This window comes from Carex rostrata, chromosome 6 (assembly GCF_964058835.1).
Source record: "Carex rostrata chromosome 6, lpCarRost1.2, whole genome shotgun sequence".
Lineage (NCBI taxonomy): Eukaryota > Viridiplantae > Streptophyta > Magnoliopsida > Poales > Cyperaceae > Carex > Carex rostrata.
The window spans coordinates 3,849,279-3,873,377 of record NC_135923.1 but is presented as its reverse complement, the minus strand read 5'-3'; the positions used below and the strand labels follow the sequence as shown (position 1 = coordinate 3,873,377).

At 35.2% G+C, this 24,099-nt stretch overlaps 4 protein-coding genes across 12 annotated transcripts; 3 read left to right on the top strand and 1 right to left on the bottom strand.

The window, feature by feature from the left end:
- Positions 1-1,663: 1,663 nt before the first annotated feature.
- Positions 1,664-2,435, bottom strand: LOC144556199 (uncharacterized). Its single transcript, XM_078304704.1, has 2 exons — positions 1,943-2,435; positions 1,664-1,899 (listed from the first exon to the last, which is right to left on the bottom strand). The coding sequence occupies exon 1, from the start codon at positions 2,343-2,345 to the stop codon at positions 1,980-1,982; it is 366 nt and encodes a 121-aa protein (XP_078160830.1). The 5' UTR covers positions 2,346-2,435; the 3' UTR covers positions 1,664-1,899; positions 1,943-1,979.
- A 3,771-nt stretch (positions 2,436-6,206) lies between these two features.
- On the top strand, positions 6,207-11,765 carry LOC144555107 (serine/arginine-rich splicing factor SR30-like). Of its 9 annotated transcripts, none has more exons than XR_013511978.1 (15): positions 6,207-6,326; positions 6,712-6,802; positions 7,214-7,279; positions 7,726-7,800; positions 8,261-8,405; positions 8,508-8,554; positions 8,659-8,716; positions 8,997-9,040; positions 9,164-9,220; positions 9,668-9,762; positions 9,851-9,925; positions 10,106-10,348; positions 10,715-10,748; positions 11,232-11,309; positions 11,395-11,765. XR_013511978.1 is itself a non-coding variant. In XM_078303328.1 (14 exons), the coding sequence occupies exons 2-14, from the start codon at positions 6,716-6,718 to the stop codon at positions 11,407-11,409; spliced, it is 876 nt and encodes a 291-aa protein (XP_078159454.1). In that variant the 5' UTR covers positions 6,207-6,326; positions 6,712-6,715; the 3' UTR covers positions 11,410-11,765. The 9 variants fall into 9 exon arrangements, 4 of the variants coding, with proteins under 4 accessions (XP_078159454.1, XP_078159453.1, XP_078159455.1 ...); XR_013511976.1 differs by having other exon boundaries at positions 8,991-9,040; XR_013511977.1 differs by having other exon boundaries at positions 10,106-10,748.
- Positions 11,766-12,881: 1,116 nt separating this feature from the next.
- On the top strand, positions 12,882-13,871 carry LOC144555291 (putative serine/threonine-protein kinase-like protein CCR3). Its single transcript, XM_078303581.1, has one exon. The coding sequence runs from the start codon at positions 12,882-12,884 to the stop codon at positions 13,869-13,871; it is 990 nt and encodes a 329-aa protein (XP_078159707.1).
- Positions 13,872-21,362: 7,491 nt separating this feature from the next.
- On the top strand, positions 21,363-22,349 carry LOC144555289 (serine/threonine-protein kinase-like protein CCR4). Its single transcript, XM_078303571.1, has one exon. It carries the CDS (start codon positions 21,363-21,365, stop codon positions 22,347-22,349), a length of 987 nt encoding a protein of 328 aa, XP_078159697.1.
- The last annotated feature ends 1,750 nt before the right edge of the window (positions 22,350-24,099 follow it).

Sequence of the window (24,099 nt, the reverse complement as noted above, 5' to 3'; positions counted from 1 at the left end):
GTTTCAAACCAATTCGGTTCAAAATTAGTTCAAACTCGAACTCGAACTGGATTAAGTTCGATTCGGTTCGATTCGTTTACAACCCTAGTTATCACAGTTTTTGTTAACTCCTACGTACATTTTTTTAGGTATTTTGTGTAAAATTCAAATCTATATCTCCATAAAGAGTCTAGCTAGTATGACATCGGTGTCATATGACACTAACTTCAAAATTAATTGAATATACTTCAAATGACTAATCCAAACCATTCAAACGGATCTACTTTATGAGTGATGTGTTTGCATGCAATTTTTTTTTTTATATTTTCGAGTTATTTTAGTATCAGATCAAGCGGTAAAATATTGAAAAATGAATTTTTAAAATTAACTTAAAAACTCACACATTTGACCGTTTGACTTAAAAATTATAAATTTTGCATGTAATACACAACTAATGAAGTAGATCGATTTTAACGGTTTGGATTTAGCGTTTGAAGTTGATTTATTAGATTTTGATGATGGTGTTAGGCTGTTATACTAGCAAAACTCCATATAGAGAGTAGATCTATCATCACTAGTATACGAACTTTCGGTTGTCTTTTCGAGAAAGAATATTTGTTACATATTTTTTAGGTATTTTGTGTAAAATTCAAATCTACATCTCCATAAAGAGAGGAGATCTATTGTAGTTTCCAAATAAATTTACTATCAACTTAATCTTTTCAAGCACGATCCTGGTTGGTCTTTTTCCAAACAAAAATCACTTGATATCATTATAACAAGGACATGTCTAGTAGGTACGTGTCATTCACTGATATGTCAATTCCACAGGACACAGTGTTGTCTTTACTAAAAATTAAATAATAGTTTTGTAAATATGCAAATATTTGAAAATAAATTATTCATAAAATTGTGCACAAGGATCCCTAAATATGGTTAGCCTCACAAAACCCAAACTAATTATTCCTTTAAAAAAAGAAAATTGATTCTGGCCACAGTGCCCTTTAGAGTTCAGTCCAACAAACTTTTTTTATAAACCATAATTAGAACAAAAAAAAAAAATTATTATTTTTTTTACGAAAATCATAAGAACCGAAATGATATTTCGGTTCTTTTTTTTTTGTTTTGGACTGAAATATCATTTTGGTCTTGGCTGTTTTCACAGATTTTGAGAAAAAAAATACGTTAAAAAATTGTAAAAATACATGGGACTGAATTGGCATTTCAATTCAAAATAAAAATTAGAACCAAAATAGCAATTCAGTCCTTATGGTCCTTTATGATTTTGTTAAAAAAAAAATCAGGTTAGTTTCATAATTTTTTTTTCTAATTATGGTTTATAAAAAAAATTCCAGTCCAGCTAATCTGTGCTCTCTGCCTCTTTCTCCACTCTCCAGTCTCCACTGACTCACTGAGTCCACTCAGGTTGTTAGGTCAGTGTCAAACTACTACAGTACAACATCTACCGAGAAACCTCCTCTGTCCTTTCCCAGTCATTTCCTTATCACTGACAATCCGGTCCCCACATAGCTTTGCATTCTGTGTTGCCTCTTCAAAGGAGGGGGCAAAATAGTCAATTCTTCTTCGACTCAAGAGTGAAGTAAACAACTAAAATTTGCTTTTAGCCTTTTACACAAGAAAAAACAAAAACCTTAAGACTTGAGGCTTTATATATACACAAAACAGTCCCTCAAAATTCTGATAATATTGACCAACCATAATTTCACAAGAGAAAAACAGAGGAACAAAACAGTAGCCTTACATGATCACATCTCCCCTCAACAGAAAAATAATAATAACAAGGGTTTGAAATCTAACAACACGTCAACACCTACCTATGCAGCTGAATTTTGCAGGGGTATATATGCAAAAAAAAAAACCTAATTAATAATTTACAGTACCACCCAACTAAATATCCTGCTTTGCTTTTCATCAATCCACACAAAAAGAGATGAAATAAAACAAACTCAAAATTTTTCCCAGGGCAGAACGGTAAAATTTCAGTCGTCGTCTTCGTCACCACCACCAAAGAGCTTGAAATACAGCAAAAGCATGATGAGCAAGAGTATCAAAGCAACTCCGACTGGAGATCCACCAACCCTGTGGAACGAATCAGGAGATCCACCGATGTTGAAAATATCTGACATGGCAACGCCACGATCTGACGAAAGGAAGCGAATGATAATGATTAGGGTTACAGGGAGAAGGAAAAGACCAACAGGGCTGAGAAGCTCGGAAATTGCATCAGTAATGGCTTCTCCAGCGCTCTCTCCGATGAGGAATGGCACCGCAACAATTGCACCCACAACCACCGCCAGAATGGCTCCGTGAGGCGGTGGTGCTGGTGCACCTACTCCTCGGTCCATTGGTGAATGCGCGCTGGTTTTGGTTTTGGTTTTAGAGTTTGAAGGTAGCAGAGGAGAGGAGAGAGGTGGAGATTTATTTCAGTGGCTGGTGAGAGCAGATGGAGGGTCTAGGGAGGGTGATTTGGGAAATATATCTTTGGATATATCTTTGCTATGGGTACCCCCCATGGTGTACCCCATCCAGATGTTTAATAATTGTTTACCTTAAATATTACAAAAAAAATATAAAATATTAACCGAGTTTGAACTCGCGAATATTTTGTACAAAAAATATTAAAATAAACCAAATTTATATATATATATATTTTTTTTACAATTATAGTGCTTGCAAGGGTATTAAGGTAGGAAAAAGACTCGAGTCCGATGACTATTGGAATCAAATTTAGGTCTGATGGACTTGGTATCTGTTTGATGTGCTTTAAAATTTGTGCTCATGTATATTTGAGCGGACCATGCACGAATTTTAAAGTAATGTTTTTAAAGCGCAACGGACAGATTATCAAGCCCATCAGATCCAATTTGCTACATTGAAGTAAAACTTGCAGAAAGCCAGAAACTATAAATATTATAGATTTTGTTATAATATTTAATGATTCTGTAATATTAACGGTCTCTGTTTAATTCATAGTAGAATTTACAAAAGTAAAAATTATATGGAAAAAAATGCATTTTAGAAAGTCATGGTTCAAATGGAGTTCATTTAGCCACATTGAGAATTATTCTAATACCATCTTTTTTTTTTCTACAAGTCTTATCCTACGTACTGACTCTCTAATTATCTATTCTCCTGTCATTGTCTAATAAAGAGTAGATGACAAGATTATGTAATTCCAGTAAATGTCCTTCCAAAGAGCAAAATAAATATGTGGAAATTCACACGGCGCCAAATAGATGCTAATATATGACAGAAATTAAACAATTGATGGAATGTTTTACCATGAAAAGTTTGTAGATATAATGTGGCATGGTCAAGTGTAGTTCATCTTTCTTTCTTTTTGTTTGACTGATAAAATTATGTTGGAGGTGAAAAGTTTAATCTTGTAAATATAATTGATTTCTCTCTCAATTTAGGATGTAATTTTGTTGTAAATATTTTTTTTAAAAATAACACAAATATCCAATCCTATATATCATACTAATATAATTCTCGTACAATTTTTTTTATCACAATTATACAGCAGCCAATTAATTTATCATTACTCTTCTAAATTTTAATCAAGCAAACAAGAAATAAAAAATAAAACAGAAAGAAAATTTAAATTTATTCTTTCCATTAATCATTCAAATACAAAAAAAATTAAATATGTTAATATTCATTTCTATTCCATTCCATTCTCTTCTATTATTCACCTCCCGTTCCTTACTCTACTCTCCATCCAACATCCAAACAGGGTGAAACAATGGAATGGAATGTTTTACCATGAAAAGTTTGTAGATATACTGTGGCATAATCAAGTGTAGTTCACCTCTCTTTCCTTTGTCTTTCGGTTGGAAAGGTTCAATTATTCTCTGTAACAACAGTTGCAGACAGAAATTGACTTTAAATTTCCCTTCAATTCAATTTAGTTTGGAATTTAATGAATATATAGCAATTAGTGAGACTTTCATATTAATGTTGCATTTTGAGTGAGACTATGATATTATATAGTTCATATTGATTTGTATTGTGAATTAATATTTTTTATTTCAAAGTATCAAACAATCAATCTAAACTATTTAACATGACCTCTGTGTAAAAATGTACACATATAAATCAACTTTTATATATTTTTATAATTCTTTTACTATATTTTAGATAGGTAAGAAAATCACTTGGTTTATTTAAAAGTAGTGATCTTCTACTTATTTAAAAAAAAAATCTAAAAATTATAAAATTTGATCTACGGATACATCTTCAAATAAAAATTATATTGAGTAATTTAGATGGACTGTCTGACATGTGAAATCGAAACCATAGTAACTCCAACTTAAAAATTATGTTATTTTATCTCTGTTTTTCCTTACGCGAAGAATTTCTAAAAATATATATACCTGCATTGAGGATTTTTTAGTGTTTGTATTTCAATTTATTGGTTATGGTCAAGATAATGTAATTTTTAATAGCACATAGTCATAATGAATAAGAATTAATTATATAAATTTTTCTTGATGTGAATGTGAGTCATTTTACATTATTCGTGACATTTTATACTGAAAATTCAAATGTTGACCAAATCAAAGATTTAACCCCCATCTCCCTCTCCTTTTTTTTTTTTTTTCAAAGGGATGACCAAACTAAAGTTGCGGTCAACTTATATGCACGAAGGTTTTGATTCAATCCTCACTATTTCTGAGAAAGAAAATCTCCAAGCTGTCTATTCCATTAAAAATAAGCAGCTCATCCTAAATATATTACATGATTGCATGATTACTCTACACAACATATTAATCTACGAGATATGAAATTTAATGTCTCTAAGACTATGCACCAAAGAGAGATGAAAATCCTTCATTAAAGAGAAAGAACGGGGACGAAGAGGAACAACCAACACATTCGGACTGCTCACATCATTCGTTCGCTGAATCAAAATCCGAATCACTCGGCTGAAATCTCAAAGCTGTCTATTATGTTTGGATACAGCGAGAATAGCGAGAACAGCGAGAATAGCGCTGTTCCGATCCATCCAAACATACTCAGGAACAGCGAGAATAGCGCTGTTCTCGCTATTCCTACAAAAACATGGAATAACAAATGAACTCTCTCAAAGCTTCAATCCCTACAGTAGCTATTCTAAATGTTCAATTCAAACAACTTCCGAATAGCTTTGAGTTAGCGCTATTCTTAAATAATAGCTGTTCTCGCTATTCTTAATTTACTATTCTCAACAGTAGCTATTCTCGCTATTCTCTAGTGCATCCAAACACACCTCGCTTGGATTGTTCACGCCATTCATCTACTCCAAAAGAGTTGAATTCGGGATTCAGTTTGAATTCGGGTCAATTCAATTCCGAGCAATTGAATTCAATTTCAAAGGGTAAAGTGCTTAGATGATATGAATTTTCTCCGTGATAACAGACAACTAGACAAGCGTGCCATTATTACACTGAAGAGAAGAACTGAAGAACTGGCGATGCATTTACTTTTCAGGGATACTGTACAGTAAGTACTAGTACTACAGTGCAATTATTACACTTCTCCGTTACTGGCAAGCTTTCATTTCAGAGGCACAGGACCAGACAGCCTTAATTAAATGTTGATATTTTTCAATTATGGTCCCCCCTTGAAAGCTATTTTCGTAGGTTTAGTGTTTGGAAAACCAAACTTGATAATTGATTTGTTGACAATGGTGGTTAGATATTCATTAATAATTATACTAATATCTTCAACTTAAATATTATTTTTGTTGAGCAAGGCTATGGTGCTTTGCAATGCGTGCGCAAGTTCATAATATGAATCTATATTTTTATTTTTAAAGTTAAGACAATCAATCAGAACTTTTCAATGAATTGGTCCAATGAACTAAGATTAACTTCCAACCGAACGATTAGAATCCGATACCTATTTAAATATGGGAGGTCCGTTTTGAGATTCGTGCTACAATTAAAGAACAATATGAGTTTTAAACTTCTGTGTACAATACCGGATAATAATTTGGATTAAATTAATGTTAGTGATTTAAATTTGGATAAATGAAATGCTGTATTAAAGGATTAGAGCAAATGTCCGTGGGCCTTGGCAACTTCTTAGGGCGGGACCAGTATTGTGTTGGGCCTTTTGAAGTTTTTTAAAGGCCCATTTAATAAAAAAACTTCAATAGGCCCATTTAAAGATAAAACTTCAAAAGGCCCATTTAAAGATAAAGCTGATCAAAAGCACAAATCTTAAAGCAAAACCATCCTCGTTTATTTGCAAACCTTCATCTCTTATATCAACCCCTAGGTCACTCGCCCCAGCTTATCTCATCCGCACGAGTTCCCCAATTCGCGAAACCCTAATTCGAGGTTAGTAAAATCCGAGCCCCGTTCTCTCTCTCTCTCTCTCTTTCTCAACCAAGATCTTCCTCTTCGTCCTTCCTCCCTTGTTTTTGAAAGGTTTGGTGGAAACCCTAGTTCCTGTTTTACGAGTTCTGACTAGATGATATATCGATTGAGATTATTTATTTACAGTGTACTTTGTTACTGCTTTATACAGCGTGCATTACTCGGGACTGTTGATGAAATTTGAGGCCTAATTGAGCCTTTAATTGATCCTTGAACACAGTTACACAGCCAAGAAAATTATAGAAGTAGGAAGTCTGTCAGTACCTGGTACTGTTATGCAAAATGAGTAGGAGATATAGCAAAAAGAAACTTCGTATTAATCTCGTATTGTATTTTTACTGTGTAGAAAAATGAGTAGGAGATTGAGTAGAACAATTTATGTGGGCAACCTGCCTGGAGACATTAGGGAGAGAGAGGTGGAGGATCTCTTCTTCAAGGTCTGTTTTCTCATGCACTCATTAGTATTATTATAGATACCTTTAAATCCTTGTATTTTTTTATTTGATTTTTGATTTGGGTTATGCAACACATTTACCAAAAGACAACTGACACTTTTAAGCAATTCCAGTTTTATCTAATGCTTTGGGTTATTATGTACAAGTTATAACGCACTGTGTAATTCGAGTGACAAATACTCTTAAATAAAGATGACTAAACTGCACTGACCTTTTTTATTTTTACTCGATCAAATAACTCTGTGGCCGGTACGTGTGATCCCTTGTGCATCTTCTTTGTCAAATTTCACCTCAAGTTAGATATGGAAAGAGTTCATTTATTATTAATCAGGGAAGGTTAACAATATGTTTAAAAAGCATACAAGCTGATATTAATCTTTTGACTGTTTGCAGTTTGGACCAATCGTTGTTATTGATTTGAAAATTCCTCCAAGGCCACCTGGCTATGCTTTTGTTGAGGTATTTTTTTTAATTCTAGTTAACAAAAAATGCTGATGAAATAAAAATGAAATATATATTTGCTATCTTAATCTCAAAATAAGATAGAATGAATTTCAGCCAGTATAATTATCAGATAAAATAAGATGTGCTCTATGTGAGCTTCTTTCTTTTCTGAATTCTTCCACTTTCTTCCAATCATTTTGCAAATAAAATTACAACAATAATGGCAAACACATATATACACGATTCAGCTCTATATTTCTGGAGCTACAGTTTAACAATTTACAATTACTAAGTTAATAATTTGAATAATTTACAAAGGCCTCTCTATTGCTAATTAATTACGTGTTAAACCGAATTGTAGCCGTATCATACGATAATTAATCACAGACAATAGGTTGATCAGGGATATTATTATATCATAAATTCCACTTGTCTAATGTGCATGTCTATATTTACTATAGTTTGAAGACGAGCGCGATGCTGAGGATGCCGTGCAAGGTCGAGATGGCTACAATTTTGATGGTGTAAGATTAAGGGTACGTAAACCATATTGACAGCTTTTGGCAGGTCCACAGTTATTCCTTTTTCCTGTTAGAGTGAGGCTATGGTACTATGTATAGCGTGGATAGGTCCGTACTATGGATCTGTAACCATTGAACATGCTAAATGTTCTTGTAGATCAAATTTGACATTTTTTTACAATTTTTGTACTATTCTTTTAGTTAGGTAGAAAATCACCAGTTCTAAAAATTCTAGACCATTGAAAAGTAGTTGTGATTTTGTATAGAAAATAGTGAACAAATTCTTGAAAATGTAAAATTTAGTTTGCAAGTACATTTTCGTATGGGGATCATGTTGAAAGGTATAGATCGACTGTTTGAACTTTGAAAATAAAGATATTGATCCATAGTACGCACCAATACGTGCTATGTATAGTACCATAGCCTTACTCTTACTCTTGCTGTTAAATATTAATTTTTATTGGCTAAATTTCAGGTTGAAATGGCACATGGTGGGAGGGCCCATCCTTCATCTCGTGGTGGCGACCGTGGTGACCGCGGTGACCGTGGCGGTGGCCGACCGAGCAGTTATAATAGCACCCGAGGCCGTCCTTTCATCTCAAAGCACTCAGAATTTCGTGGTATGCACTCTGTTGAAGTTAATACTAGACGTATCATATTGGATGTTAGTTTGTTTGAAAGATTTATGGCTCTCTCTCTTTTTTTTTTAATAATTTGTGCAGTTATGGTGACTGGCTTGCCTTCTTCGGCATCGTGGCAAGACCTCAAGGTCTGTGCTGTTGTGCAATAGTAAAGCTGTATTTTTGTATGCTTGTTATAGAGTAGTTCTGATAAGTACCTTTATTGTTCTGATAAGTACTTTGTTATTCTTAGGACCATATGCGAAAAGCTGGTGATGTTGCTTTCTCTGACGTGTTTCGTGAGAGCGGAGGTGAGTTTTAGTTAATTAAGAGATAATTTGCCTCCTCAATGCACATTTGACATCAATTCTTTTGCATTGAACATCTTTGTTTCCCTGATTCCAGTTTGTGTTTGTGTTTTATTGTTAGATTTTTCAAAAGATAAGTTTTTTTTTTGTAGAACAATTGGCTTACCATTCTTTATGTCGTCTGTGGTTGACGGGCAATTGCTTTGATGTCATGCGCTTCTGAAATACTTTTGGTTTCTTGATTCACTTGGGCTAGTTTAATCTTACTATTTTGTAGGTACAGTTGGAATTGTGGACTACACAAACTACGATGACATGAAGTATGCGGTATGCTATTTACTCTTTATTTTTGTTTTTTTAATCTTTATTAGAATTAACCTTTTGTTAATGTTGCCCTTTGGATTTCTTTTAACATTTTCTTTTCCTTTCTTTTCCTTGGATTATTTTCAGATAAAGAAGCTCGATGACTCTGAATTTAAGAATGCATTTTCACGCGGCTACATAAGGGTAACTGTTATCTCCCGTTCTCTTTTTGCTTAACGAATGATTTTTATTATCTGGTTTGTGAATACATCTAATCAGTACCTTCCTACGAGAGAAATTTGCTTATTCTTGTGCCATCAGGCTCTGGAGCCTCCTGAAATTCATTAGATGAGTAACATAGAATTCACATCCCCTGGGATAATCTCAAAATTTGAGTTGATCTGTGGAAAATCTGGACTGTTCAAATCCTTTCTGCATGATTCTCAAAGCACAATAATACTGCCCCCCTGCATTCCAAATAGGCACCGGAAAAAATTGACCTTGCTTTAGATAAACTGAAAATATGAGGTATCTCAGAGAATACAGACTCAGTATTATAGCCATTTCATTTTCCTGTTCCTATGGGTTCTTTAACTGTTAACAAAAGTTTGCCTGATATTATTATTGAAATGGATGTTATTATGGAAATAGGTGAAGGAGTACGCGAAAAGGGGAAGAAGCCGTAGCCGCTCCTATTCTAGGAGCAGAAGCCGTAGCCGTAGCTACAGCCGCAGCAGGAGCCACAGGTACTGTGTTTTTTCTTTTTCTTTTTCTTTTTATCCCTCTGTAAAGTAGATGTACACATATTCATAATAGCTATTATTTTACGAGCAGCAAGTCTCCAAAAGGGAAGTCGACGCGCCGTTCTGTTTCCCGATCAAGATCTCCTTACTCCCGTTCTCCATCCAGGTAAATATTTTCTTTTCATGGTAAATGGTTCTCTTAGCTTGGTGTTGGGTTCAGGGGAGATAAAAAAGAACAGATAAATGCTTTCTTTGAAAGTGGCAAGAAAGAACAAGAAAATGAAGAAAGTTCCTTTGGTAATCAATCATTTTGGTTTATCAAGGTTCTCTTATTGTTTCTTTTTAGATCAGTCTCATAAGCGGCAATCTGGGAATTGCATAGTAGGATCTCTTGATGGTTGCAATTTTGGACTTATTGGGCTTTATGGGCCTTCTCTGATTGGTTTGGTTTATTGAGAGCTCAAAATTGGCATGATTTGGATTGGATTGGATTGGATTGGATCATACAAAGCTGGATTCTTGGGCTTACTGGTCATAAGGAGTCAATTTTGCTTAGTGGGACCTGGATTGCATGGTGGGATCCAAACTGGTACAATCAAATTGAAATTCTCTTGCCCTCATCCTATGTTGCACAAATACTACCTTGTATCTGTACCAGATAACGTATTGCCTTTGGTTTCAATATTAAACATATTGTGTAAATCATTATTTGTGTACCATCTGAACCCTGTACGGTATCTGTGCAACACAGTTCTCAAGTTCTTGTTTTATACAAAGTAAAGAGAAATGGATGCTACTGAGTGGATTTTTTGTGTTGTTTATTTATTTGGCTAATCTGCTTGGAGGAGCATAAAGGCTCTCAGTTGGAACAAAGATGTTTACAAGATTAAAAAAAAAGCATAGGAATTTTGGAGCTGGACATTGAAATTCATATTCTTTCATGAAATTTTTGCAGATCTCGTTCTCGATCCAAATCCCCTGTTGCTTCTGTAAGTGTTCGTTTCTCTTTCATTAAATAATTATACATGTTTAAAATGGTCATACACTTGCATTAATTCTGGAAATATTGTTCTGGTGCATATGCAGTTCAGTGTACTTGTATTTTTCGTATATCTAGTATTACATATATTTTCAGTAACCTTTAGGCATATGGTGTGTGTCACAAGTAAGAAAATAAACAATTTACTCTCAAAACCGGTCAATTAGAAGACTAAATATTTCTCTTAAACATGCTACTTTTTTTTTTTTTTTAATAAAGGGTAAAATGAGTTTTAATAGGAAAGTCAATATATTGAATAAATTTGTGAGTTTTGGAAATTTAGAAGGGTAATGTTGACATTATGAATTTAAGAGGGGGAAATACATAATCTCGAAATTTGGCCCTACATATTCTTAGAACATGGAATTTTTCTTTTTTGCCTTGATAATTTTTGTCTGAGAGAGAGAGAGTGTCCTAATCTACTGTTATGCAGCCTCCTAATGGAAAACCTACAAGCAAAAGCCCTCCCAAGAGGCGAAGCCCTAGCAAGAGCAAGAGCCCTGCTCCTGAGGTAGATACACTATTTTTTATAGCCTTTTGTTGTCAATGATTAATTTTCTTTTGTTCTCTTGGTATAATTTGTGTTCTTTCTCCAGGAAAAACAGGAGTAGCACTTACATTTCTAAATGGTGGTGGCGATGCAGGGGCATATTTATTTCATAATCAGGTCTACTTTGTATCGTTGTAAAATGGAGCTAGTCTATATGTTTGTGTTATTGTTGTAGAAGTCATCAGCTGTTGGATTTGAATTTAGAATGTTGAATCTAAGTTTATTTGGATTGGTACGTGCTTTTGTATGGGGGCAACGACCAGTGCTATGTTGCTATGGTTTGCTGTTTTATCTGCTAGGATGTCAGGCATATTACTTTTTTAGATTTTGAATATGAGTATGATAGAATAATCAGACAAATTACTAGTGGAGGTTTGATTGTGCTTTTTTGATAATTTTATATTGCCATAATATTTACTAGTTTTATCGTGAAGTATTTATTTTTATTGGATGATATTTTAACAAGAACATGCAATGAATTATTGTAAGATCAAGATTTTACTCAAGTGATAGTCAATTAATTGCTGAACATCTGTGTTTCTGTACATTGCTTTTCCAAACGACTCGTTTTCATTTAAATAGGAGACCTGACCTGTCTTGTATGCAACGATGTTGCCGGATTAAGATTTTAGCAACGTTTAGAGTTGAAAATGGAAAAAAATTGGTATCAAAGGCTCGCCTCCAATATTCAATTTTTCATCTATGTCAATTTTTTTATTTTTTATTTTTATCTCTAACAAGAATCTAATCATCATCTATATTAGACAATATGATAGTTATTTCATCTTAGTGTTAAATTAAATAATCTCGTACGATATTTCATTACTCTTTGATGTAAGATAATAAAAGATGGAAATATTATTTAAATCGATTATAGATTGGTTCACCTTTATTGCTATATATTGGTCGATTATGTTCATCCATTTCAACACGTGGCACCTTGTTAGTAATTGAGAAACATCTTATTTTTAACACTATATAATTAAAACAGAAAATTGACCTTGAAAAGAGGTCAAACCATTGCCCATTTTTTCTCCTCTTACAGATACACTTTTGCTCAAGCAAGAATCAAGAAGGCAAACATCTTTCCTTCAAAGAGTTGCTCCGTTGCACATTTATGTAGCTTCATACACTTACAGATGTTACGGAACTTTACAGTAATAGTTTACTATTTAACCAAGCAGCCTTATCAGCTCGAATAAAGGAATTCCACGTAAGCATTTAGTTAAGAGCTGTAAACTTGTGACGCGTAGTTAGTAATAACACTAGTTAAGTTAAAATGTGCAGTTTTAATGTACTTCTATACTTTACTTAAGTTTACTAAAACCAAGCAAAATAAGGAAGATCGGAAACTCACCAACAGAGGTCCATTTACACGTCACATTAGTGAAGTTAAGTAGAAAAGGTGCACCTAAAATAATTACTACATTTCATTTCTCCCCGCCACTCCCTTAATTAATTTGGCAATTTCCATCTTCAAAGAACTCCAAGAGCAAGACTCCTCTCTGTTTTTCCAAGAATCAAAGAAAATCGATGGCTTCTAAGTTAAGAAAAAATAACTTGCGTGTTCCCCGCAATCCCCGTGGGCCCATTTTCCCAGTAATGGACAATGTGCGGGTATTCAGCTTCAACGAGCTCAACGATGCAACCAATAATTTCTCCCTGGATGAACGGAGGGGTGTCGGGGGCTATGGTTATGTGTACCACGGGCAGCTTCCTGATGGTCAACATGTGGCAGTGAAGCGCGGTAACACCAGCATTCCAGATTTGGATGCAGTGTTCCAAAATGAGGTGCATACACAAGCCACAGCCCGCCATGAGAATGTGGTGAGCCTCATCGGTTACTGCACAGAAAACAATGAGCGTATTTGTGTCTTTGAATACATGGAAAACAGAGATCTGGAGCAGCTCCTTCAATCGCCAAGAAACGCGATTTTCGATTCTTGGAGACTGAGAATTAAGGTCCTGCTTGATGTAGCAAGAGGAATTGAATACCTGCACCGGGATTGCGTACCACGAGTCATACACCGTGATATCAAATCAGCAAACATACTGCTAGGTGAAAATTGGGTTGCCAAAATCTCAGATTTTGGGCTTGCTGTGACTGGGCCCGATGGAGGGGAAGACCGTGTTGATATTGCCGGTGTGACTGGGACAGTCGGGTATGTGGACCCAGATAGCTATGATACCGATAACCCATTTGTAAGTCAACAAACCGACGTGTATAGCTTTGGGGTGGTAATGTTGGAGGTGGTTACTGGCAAAACGGCGTATAATTTACTTAATGACACGAGCTTGGCCACTTCTGCAGCTCCGAAAATTGCTGAAGGAAGGTTAATGGAAGTGTTGGATACAAGGCTGCCTGTGCCAGTGGGATTCAGTATGGAGGCCGTAGAGAATGTGGCAAGGCTCGCACAACGATGTGTGTCACCTGGTGCACAAAGACCAAATATGAGTGTTGTTGTAATAGAGCTTGGAAATGCACTCCCACGGTTTGACCAGCAAGAGCCAATTGCCAATTAGATATAACAAATGATTTGTACCATTAATTTCGTCATTTTTTGAATGATTTACCTTTGTGGTTTGAATAAGAATCTGTTCTAAGAACTTCCTTCATTCCTGTGTTTTGTTGTTTGTGAGATTATGGCTTTTTTTAATTTTTCTTAAATTTTTTCCTCTATTCTCTCTGTTCTGTTGCTTATGAGTTTGATTGTTTTTTTTTCTTTTTTGTATGATCGACTTTTAGTTTTTGACAAGTCTCAACTTTTAGTTTTCTGCACACACTCAGACGCTTGAAAGAGAGAGAGAGAGATGAGAGATGGGAGGAATGAAATTGACGCTTAAATTCAAATCTTGAACAATATATGAAGCAATTTACTTGCAACAAGGCGCCACAGTCCACACACGCTATAAGGATCATTCAATTATAGAATCATCTGGAGTGTTGAATTTTAGAGATAGATAGTATAAAATGAAGAGAGAAATTTATATTGAGAAAAAAAATGTATTCTTCTTATTACAAGATTTCCTATTTATAATTACAAAGCTCCAAAACTAGCCGTTGGTACTATTTCCTATTTTAGTAATGAAAGTACACGTTACCGTTATCTATCTATTTTTGTAAATAAGTAAATTTCTATTTCTATATTAATTAAATAATGAGATCTATAATTTAACACTCCCCCTCAAGCTAGGAATGTATATATCATATAATCCTAGATTGCTAGTAATCCTTTCAAATGGATTCGGGTCCAAGCCTTTGGTGAAAATATCCGCAAGTTGATCTTCACTTTTAACATACGGTGTTTCTATTTCTTTTGCTTGAACTTTCTCTCTAATGAAGTGGCAATCTACTTCTATATGTTTCGTTCGCTCATGAAACACGGGATTTGATGCTATGTGTCATGCCGAGTTGTTATCACAAAACATTTTCATAGGTTCTTGAGTTTTAAACCCCATGTCTGACAAAAGTTGCTTAATCCAAGTTAATTCGCTTGCGGTTGATGCCATGGCACGATACTCCGCTTCGGCACTTGAACGTGCCACAACATTTTGTTTCTTGCTTTTCCATGTGACTAAATTTCCGCCTACAAATGTGCAAAAACCGGTTGTCGATTTTCTATCGAAGCTTCCGGCCCAATCTGCATCGGAATAGCCACATATGTTGTTAGAGTTATTGTTTTTCATCAAAATGCCCCTTCCGGGATTCCCTTTTAAATATCTCAAAATTCTATTTATAGCTTCTAAATGTGGTGTTCTAGGTGAGTGCATGAACTTACTAATTTGGCTTATGGAAAAAGATATATCCGGACGAGTAACCGTTAGGTAGATTAATTTTCCTACAAGTCTTTGAAATTGGTTCATATCTTTTATTGGTTCACCATCTTCACTATTCAATTTATGTTTGTAATCAAATGGGGTAGAGGCCGGTTTGCATCCTAGTTTACCGGTTTCTTTTAATAAATCAAGTGTATATTTTCTTTGTGAGATAAAAAGTCCTTTATTTGAAAATGCCACTTCTATTCCTAAAAAATACTTGAGGTATCCTAAATCTTTTATATCAAAATTTTCTTTTAATTGTTTTTTGATTGTTTGGATATGTTCAAAATTGTTTCCGGTAACTATAATGTCATCTACGTATACTAGAATTAGAGTTGTGTTGGTTTCATCACAATTGGTAAATAGAGAATGGTCGGCATTACTAACCTTAAAATTACAAGAAATTAAATAAGAGCTAAGTTTGCCATACCATGCCCTTGGAGATTGCTTCAATCCGTAGATTGATTTATTTAGCCTACATACCAAGTTAGAATTGTTTTCCAATTTATGACCGGGTGGTAATGTCATATAGACCTCCTCTTCAAGTGTTCCTTGAAGGAAAACATTTTTAACATCCATTTGGTAAAGGTCCCAACCATTATTTACGGCAATAGAGAATAAAATTCTAACGGTATTCATTTTTGCCACCGATGCAAAGGTTTCATTATAATCTATTCCATAGGTTTGTGTAAACCCTTTGGCAACTAATATTGCCTTATACCGTTCTATGGTACCATCACTATTATATTTGATTTTATATACCCATTTACATCCAACCGGTTTCTTATTTTTTGGTAAGAGGACTATTTTCCAAGTTTCATTTTGTTCTAAGGCATTAAGTTCTTCTTTCATGGCTTTGCACCAAATTGGATTTTCAATGGCGTCTTGATAATTGTTTGGTTCTAATTTATTTTCAACACAAGTGAGAAATGTATGGTATTCGGATGAAATTTTGTTATAAGAAACAAAATTTTCTATGGGGTATTGAACCGTGTAGGTTTCATAATCTCTAAGTCTAGTTGATGGTATTGGTATCCTAGGTGACCTTCTAATTCCTAAATTATTTTGTACTAAACCTTCACTTGTGTTATTATTAATTTCACTAACTTCATTTTCACAAATATTGGTTGGTTCACAATTTAAGTCATCCATGTAAGGCATCACAATGTGGTTGTTTATATTTGTTTGGTCAAATACTTTTTCTTTGAAGTATGGCTCATTTTCAAAAAATGTAACATTTCTAGAAAGATATAATTTTTTGTTAATTGGATCATAACATTTATAACCCTTTTTGTAATATGAGTATCCTAAAAATATAGTTTTTTGTGACACAAAATCAAGTTTATCTTTTCTTTTGATATGCACAAAACTTGTGCAACCAAATATTCTTAAATGGTCATATGTAATTTTTTGTTGGTAGATGATTTCTAACGGACTTTTATTACATAAACCCACACTTGGTAGTCTATTAATTAAATGTGTGGCACATAGTAGGGCATCCGACCAATAAATTTTAGGAACATTATTTTGAAATAGTAAAGTTCGTGTCATTTCTAATAAATGTCTATTTTTTCTTTCCGATACTCCATTTTGTTCCGGAGTATTTATGCAAGTTGTTTGATGTATGATTCCTTTTTCTCTACAAAGGTTTGAAAATTTGTTATTTATAAATTCGGTTCCATTATCCGATCTAAAAATTTTGAGTTTGGCATTAAATTGAGTTTCTATAAGACATAAGAATTCAAAAAAACACCCAAACACTTCATCTTTAGATTTTAATAAATACAACCAAGTAGTTTTCGAGAAATCATCAATAAAAATAACAAAATACTTAAATCCATTATATGAATCAATTGGGGCCGGTCCCCATACATCGGAGTGAACTAAATCAAATAAAGACTTAGTTTTGCTAAAGGAAGGTACAAAAGGAAGCTTTGTTTGCTTAGCTAACTTACATGTTTCACAATTCATATAATTTGAATTTTTAAAATCTAAAATACTACTTAAAGTCTTGTCGGATGGATGCCCAAGTCTCTTGTGCCATAGATCAAAATTAACGGTCTTTGCGGAAGCACACAAATTAAATTGCTTGGAGTTCAATAAATAATGTCCGTTTTGTAAAAATCCCTCACCAATCTTGACTCCGGTTTCCCGGTCCTGAAATACGACGTTTTTACAAGAGAAAATTGCATTACAATTTAATTCTTGTGTTAATTTATTTATAGAAAGTAAGTTTATGGGAAATGTTTCTAAGTATAAAACATTTTTAATTAACTTGTTACATAAATTAATTTCCCCTATGCCATTTATTGGGGGCCTTCATGCCATTTGCAACTAAGACAAATTTATCATTCTTGGTCGGGTTTATATTTGATAACAATTGTTTGTTACCAAACATATGGTCGGTTGCTCCACTATCTATAATAATTTGGTTAAAAAATAAATCTTTTGAGTTAGAGGCAATACCACATGCACTAGGGGTGTTTTGGCTCCCAAGCAGCGCAGAAAGATGCTCCAGAGCTTGTTGCACTTGATCCCCAGCGCCATATCCACCTCCTGACCCGTTTATTGACCCGCCAGCGCTATAATAAGCTCCTGACCCGGTTGAACTTGACCCGCCAGTGCAATTCTGCCCCTGACCCGCCAGCGCCATATGGGAACTGACCTGCTAGACCTGACCCGTTTCCGAAAAAAACTGAGTTAACGGGTCCGCCTGGTTTATTGGGTTCGCCTAGATGATCAACATATCCGCCAGAGTGGCTAATGGGTCCGAAATAACCAGTAACGGGTCCGCTATTTGTAATGGGTCTGAACATTGGGTCGCTGAATCCTCCAGAGTGGCTAATGGGTCCGCCTGGATACATGTGGGTTCCCAATCCGACTTGATTCGGACCCGTTAGTCTATTGACCCCTTCTTCTTCGTTTGAAACCGCGTATGTTTTATTTTTTCCACCGTTTCTTCCCCAATTTTGCCCATCTCCTCCTTTCTCTCCTCTAATTTTTTTACGTTTGAGATGCGGATAGAGAAACCAACACCGATCTTGAGTGTGACCCTCTCTTTTACAGTGATTGCATTTTTCATTTTTGTTTTGATTTGGTCGATTTTGATTGAAATTGGGGTTTTTTACGGCTAAACCACGAATCTCGTGTTCCTCAGATTTTGTGATTTGTAGACCACCCATGACTGACCTCCTACTTTCCTCTTGTTGAATTAAGTTTTGAATTTGAGAATAAGAGGGAAGAGGTACCGTAGTCATGATTTGAGACCTTACCGCTTCATAGCTCGGATTTAACCCGGCGAGGTATTGAAAGATGTCATCTTCTTCATCTCGTTTCTGAAGTGTGGTCAGATCTGTGGTTAGAGGCCGGTAAGTTCGAAGTTCGGCCTTTTTCTTCTTAAGAGCACCGAGGTACTCGGTATTACTTCTTGTTCCTTGCTTTTCTTGTTGGATTTCTTGCATAAGTTGATAGATATGGGAAAAATTATTTTGTTGCCCGTACATGGTTTTTACGGCTTCCCACAACTCATACGCCGTGTCGGCCGTCTCGAAGAGGTCGGCTACGGTTGGTTCCATTGACAACATGAGCAAGGTTATGATTCTATCATTTTTTGTTCTCCAATTTTTTGCTGCCTTTTTTTCAATTTCGGTCTTATTTTCTGAATTTACTACCGTTGGCTCTTTCGTCTCGCCGGTGATATATTCTAACACCTCCCGACCACTTAGAGCTCTATATGCAGCCTTTGCCCATGATAAATAGTTTTGGCCATTGAGCAAAATATGTGTTAGCTTTTGTTGCCCTTGCCCTTCTTGAGCCATTTTGATTTTTGCAGATTTTTGCTATTTTTTGGTACCGACTAGTTTTGCTAGTTTATGTGGTACTTGGGCGGTGTATTTCAGATCTGTTGCTCTGATACCATGTTGAATTTTAGAGATAGATAGTATAAAATGAAGAGAGAAATTTATATTGAGAAAAAAATGTATTCTTCTTATTACAAGATTTCCTATTTATAATTACAAAGCTCCAAAACTAGCCGTTGGTACTATTTCCTATTTTAGTAATGAAGGTACACGTTACCGTTATCTATCTATTTTTGTAAATAAGTAAATTTCTATTTCTATATTAATTAAATAATGAGATCTATAATTTAACATGGAGGTTACATGTCAGGATTTTATAGCACAAATTATTATTGTAAATAGCTTTTCTGACAGGATTCTATATATTTACGTCATAATTCCAGCTTTCACGCATCGTCAGCAATCTATTTTAATTTGTAAACTGAGCAAATTACAGATGTATTAAAACATAATTCTAAAATACCAGTATACACCACTCTGTGAATAAGTGAAATTGAATTGTAAAGTTGACACACACTCAGTCGGGCCATCTGATTCACCCGTGCTCTGGTAATCTACAAGAATGATACTATTACTCTATTAGTATAGTGATAGCAGACCTAAGATCCTTCTTGTGATCCATTGAATTTTTTATTTTTTTTGGTGAAATGGATGCGGAGTATGACGTCCATGGTGAGACAGATTCCAACTACTTGGTTGCTGATAAGAGATCCTTCTGGTGATTCAAGGTTGCCCAGAGAGGCACCGCGGGTTCTGGATCCAATAAGCTCAATTACTGAAGAAAAGTTGTTGCTATTGGAAGCTTGATACTCGTTTATTTAGTTCTGTTTTTTGTTGTTTGGATGTCTGTCTGTCTTTAGTGTTTGTTCTCTGTCATAACTGGTGGGGCGTACTTTGAGCTGTTTTGGAGGTTTTAAGATAGTTCTGGTTTACTGGTACCTGTGGTACCGATTCTGATAAGGGGTATTCAGAACTCATTTTCTTTTTTCTTCCTTTTAGTATCTAGTGAACTCAGTTTGTGGATAACATATAATGTGGGGGTGGGTGGTACTATTTCCAAAAAAACAAAGAAAAGGAATAAAAAAAATGGTATTAATATCATTTGCTACATAGTTTATTATTAATCTTGTCTCAATTGTGGTACACTAGAGTACCTGCAAAACATCACATATATACTTTATGGTGACCTTTTCAACATGCATGCACCTATAATATTGGTACCACAATGGTACCACTATGGCCATTTGTAATACAACTATAACACCAAGAAGGCTTCTTCTAGCAACACATCGTACAAACATATATTTATAACATATGATTTACAAAAAACTTCAAACATATTGCAAAAGTTTATCCATCTCCAGGCCTCCAGAGCAAGCTTTTTGCATTTATCTAGACACTAAATGTGGAAAGTTACCACACAAACCTCATCAAGTTTTATAATTTTATAAATATCAAAGCTCACCGCTAATGTGGAAAAGTTACTCAATCGATAGAGTTTCTTGTGTCTTTCCCTATTTATTACTAGTTTATTATTCTAGTTTTGAAAATCTAATAATTATAGACAATAAGTTGCTGACTTGTTGCTAAAATCTCAAAACTATAGAATGAAAAAAAAAAATTTATTTTCTTTTCACTCTCTAATGTTGGAAATTAGTACTGAAAAGATAAAAAATGCAGAAACTTACCAAAACAGATAACAAGACGTGGTTTACCTTTCTTTCGTTACCTGACCATAAAAATTCAGTAATAACACTTAGTTAAGTAAAAAGAAGTGCACTTTTAATGTACATGTGTACTTTACTCGAGTTTACTAGAAACAAGAAAGAAAGGAAGAATGGTGACTCGCCTAAAAAGCATAGTAGGAAATATCGGCCGATACCGATACGGATCGGCCGATACGTATCGGTATCGGCCTACCCCGATCCGATCCTGAGCCGATCCTCACGTAGCAAATCATAAAGAAAAAAAAAAAAAAAACCCCGATCCTGAGCTGATACCGATCCGATACCCCGATCCCGTATCGGTATCGGCCGGGACCGATCCCGATCCCGATACCGATAATTCCTACTATGCTAAAAAGGTCCATTAACACGTCACATAAGTGAAATTAAGTAGAAAAGGTCCACCTAAAATAATTACTACAATTTATTTCTCCCCGCCACTCCCTTAATTAATTTGGCAATTTCCATCTTCAAAGAACTCCAAGAGCAAGACCCCTCTCTGTTTTTCCAAGAATCAAAGAAAATCGGTGGCTCCTAAGTTAAGATGGAGTGGAGTACGAAAAACTAACTTGCGTGATCCCCGCAATCCCCCTGGGTTCATTTTTCCAGCAATGGACAATGTGCGGGTATTCAGCTTCAACGAGCTCAACGATGCAACCAAATTTTTTTCCCTGGATGAACTGAGGGGTGTTGGGGGCTATGGTACAGTGTACCACGGGCAGCTTCCTGATGGTCGACATGTGGCAGTGAAGCGCGGTGACACCAGCATTCCAGATTTGGATGCAGTGTTCCAAAATGAGGTGCATACACAAGCCACGGCCCGCCATGAGAATGTGGTGAGCCTCATCGGTTACTGCACAGAAAACAATGAGCGTATTTGTGTCTTTGAATACATGGAAAACAGAGATCTGGAGCAGCTCCTTCAACCTCCAAGAAACGCGATTTTCGATTCTTGGAGATTGAGAATTAAGGTCCTGCTTGATGTAGCAAGAGGAATAGAATACCTGCACCAGGATTGCGTACCACGAGTCATACACCGTGATATCAAGTCAGCAAACATACTGCTAGGTGAAAATTGGGTTGCCAAAATCTCAGATTTTGGGCTTGCTGTGACTGGGCCCGATGGAGTGCAAGACCGTGTTGATGTTGCCAGTGTGACTGGGACAGCCGGGTATGCGGACCCAGAAAGCTATAATACTGCTAACCCATTTGTAAGTCAACGAACCGACGTGTATAGCTTTGGGGTGGTAATGTTGGAGGTGGTTACTGGCAAAACGGCGTATAATTTACTTAATGACACGAGCCTTGGGGCGGTAATGTTGGAGGTGGTTACTGGCAAAACGATGTATAATTTACTTAATGACACGAGCTTGGCCACTTCTGCAGCTCCGAAAATTGCTGAAGGAAGGTTAATGGAAGTGTTGGATAAAAGGCTGCCTGTGCCGGTGGGATTCAGTATGGAGGCAGTAGAGAATGTGGCAAGGCTCGCACAACGATGTGTGTCACCTGGTGCACAAAGACCAAATATGAGTGTTGTTGTAATAGAGCTTGGAAATGAACTCGCACGGTTTGACCAGCAAGAGCCAATCACCAATTAGATATAACAAATGATTTGTACCGTTAATTTCAACAATTTTTGAATGATTTATCTTTGTGAATAAGAATCTGTTCAAAGAACTGCCTTCATTCCTGTGTTCTGTTGTTTGTGAGATTATGGCTTTTTTTAATTTTTGTTGAATTTTTTTTTCTCTATTCTCCCTGTGTTCTGTTGGACAAATTTCTGCAATGTGCTTGAAGTCTTTTATAATTTCATTTGTAATAAAGCCTTCTTGGTCTTATAGTCGTATTACACGACTTTTGCAAATCTCACATGGTCTCAGTTTCCTTAGATGCTTCTATGGTGATTGCACGAATTCGTCTTTACCTTCATCAAACGGTGATTTAGGTTCACCTTCATCCTTGGTTATTTCATCATGTTCCCTAACTGATCTGTGGATAGCTGTTTAAATTTGGCAAAATCTATCTACTGAAACTATCAAGTCTAGCTCAGTTTATGGTTTAGTTGCTATTTGAGCTTCTAATTTAGTAGGGTGCTTAATTCGTTAGGTAATTCATACTTATTATTTTTCAAATCCACACAATGAAGAGATATATTTTTTTTTAAGAAATAGACCTCAGAAGTAGAAGTGCCTTGGGTTTTTGTTGGACTGACCTTGATCAGAGCAAAAATAACAAGGCGCATTGTTGAATATAATTAGTTTGATATATTGTATTATAATGAATTTCAACAATGCTGAAAGAGTTTCTGGTGCAAAAAATTGAAACCATTAAAATTCATGAGGGGCAGATACGTCCAGTTAATTTCTTACTATTATAAACTAAGAAATGGGAATATGAATAAAATAGTTAAATTCAGATAGGCAAATAACTAATTTTCAAATTTAGATGGGAAAATATCTAAATAATGTATCTATGATGGGCATGTATGTAAATTTCTCTATATGGAAATATATATGTGATGTAATTTGCAGTTAACCTACTGAACCATAATTGAGACAAGATCAATGAAACTGTAAAGTTGACACACACTCAGTCAGGCCATCTGATTCACCCGGTGCTCTGGTAATCTACAATAATGATACTATTAGTATAGTGATAGCAGATCGAAGATCCTTCCGGTGATCAATTGAAGTTTTTTTTTTTTTTTTTTTTTGGTGAAATGGATGCGGAGACGGATTCCAATTACTTGGTTGTTGATAGGAGATCCTTCTGGTGATTCAAGGTTGCTCAGAGAGGCACCGCGGGTTCTGGATCCAATAAGCTCAATTACTGAAGAAAGGCTGTTGCTATTGGAAGCTTGATACTCGTTTATTTAGTTCTTTTTTTTCTTTTTTGGATGTCTGTCTTTAGTGTTTGTTCACTGTCATAACTGGTGGGGCGTATTTTGATCTGTTTTGGGAGGTTTTAAAATTGTTCTGGTTTACTGGTACGTGTGGTACCAATTCTGATAAGGACTATAACACCAAGAAGTCTTCTTCTAGCAACACATCGTACCAACATATATTTATAACATTTGATTTACACCGCTAATTTGGAAAGTTACTCAATCGATAGAGTTTCTTATGTCTTTACCTATTTATTACTAGCTTATTATTCTAGTTTTGAAAATCTAAAAATTATAGACAATAAGTTGCTGACTTGTTGCTAAAATCTCAAAACTATAGAATGAAAAAAAATATATTTATTTTCTTTTCACTCTCTAATGTTGGAAATTACTTTTTATATTATTTTGTACTGAAAAAGATAAAAAAATGCACAAACTTACCAAAACAGAGAACAAGACGTGGT

Bases quoted from the DNA above. Each gene is read 5' to 3' on its own strand.
- LOC144556199 (XM_078304704.1), bottom strand. From the start codon at position 2,345: ATGGACCGAGGAGTAGGTGCACCAGCACCACCGCCTCACGGAGCCATT.
- LOC144555107 (XM_078303327.1), top strand. From the start codon at position 6,716: ATGAGTAGGAGATTGAGTAGAACAATTTATGTGGGCAACCTGCCTGGA. The intron at 6,803-7,213 runs GTCTGTTTTCTC...GACTGTTTGCAG, and splicing joins TGGAGGATCTCTTCTTCAAG to TTTGGACCAATCGTTGTTAT. The intron at 9,763-9,850 runs GTACTGTGTTTT...TTTTACGAGCAG, and splicing joins AGCCGCAGCAGGAGCCACAG to CAAGTCTCCAAAAGGGAAGT.
- LOC144555291 (XM_078303581.1), top strand. From the start codon at position 12,882: ATGGCTTCTAAGTTAAGAAAAAATAACTTGCGTGTTCCCCGCAATCCC.
- LOC144555289 (XM_078303571.1), top strand. From the start codon at position 21,363: ATGGACAATGTGCGGGTATTCAGCTTCAACGAGCTCAACGATGCAACC.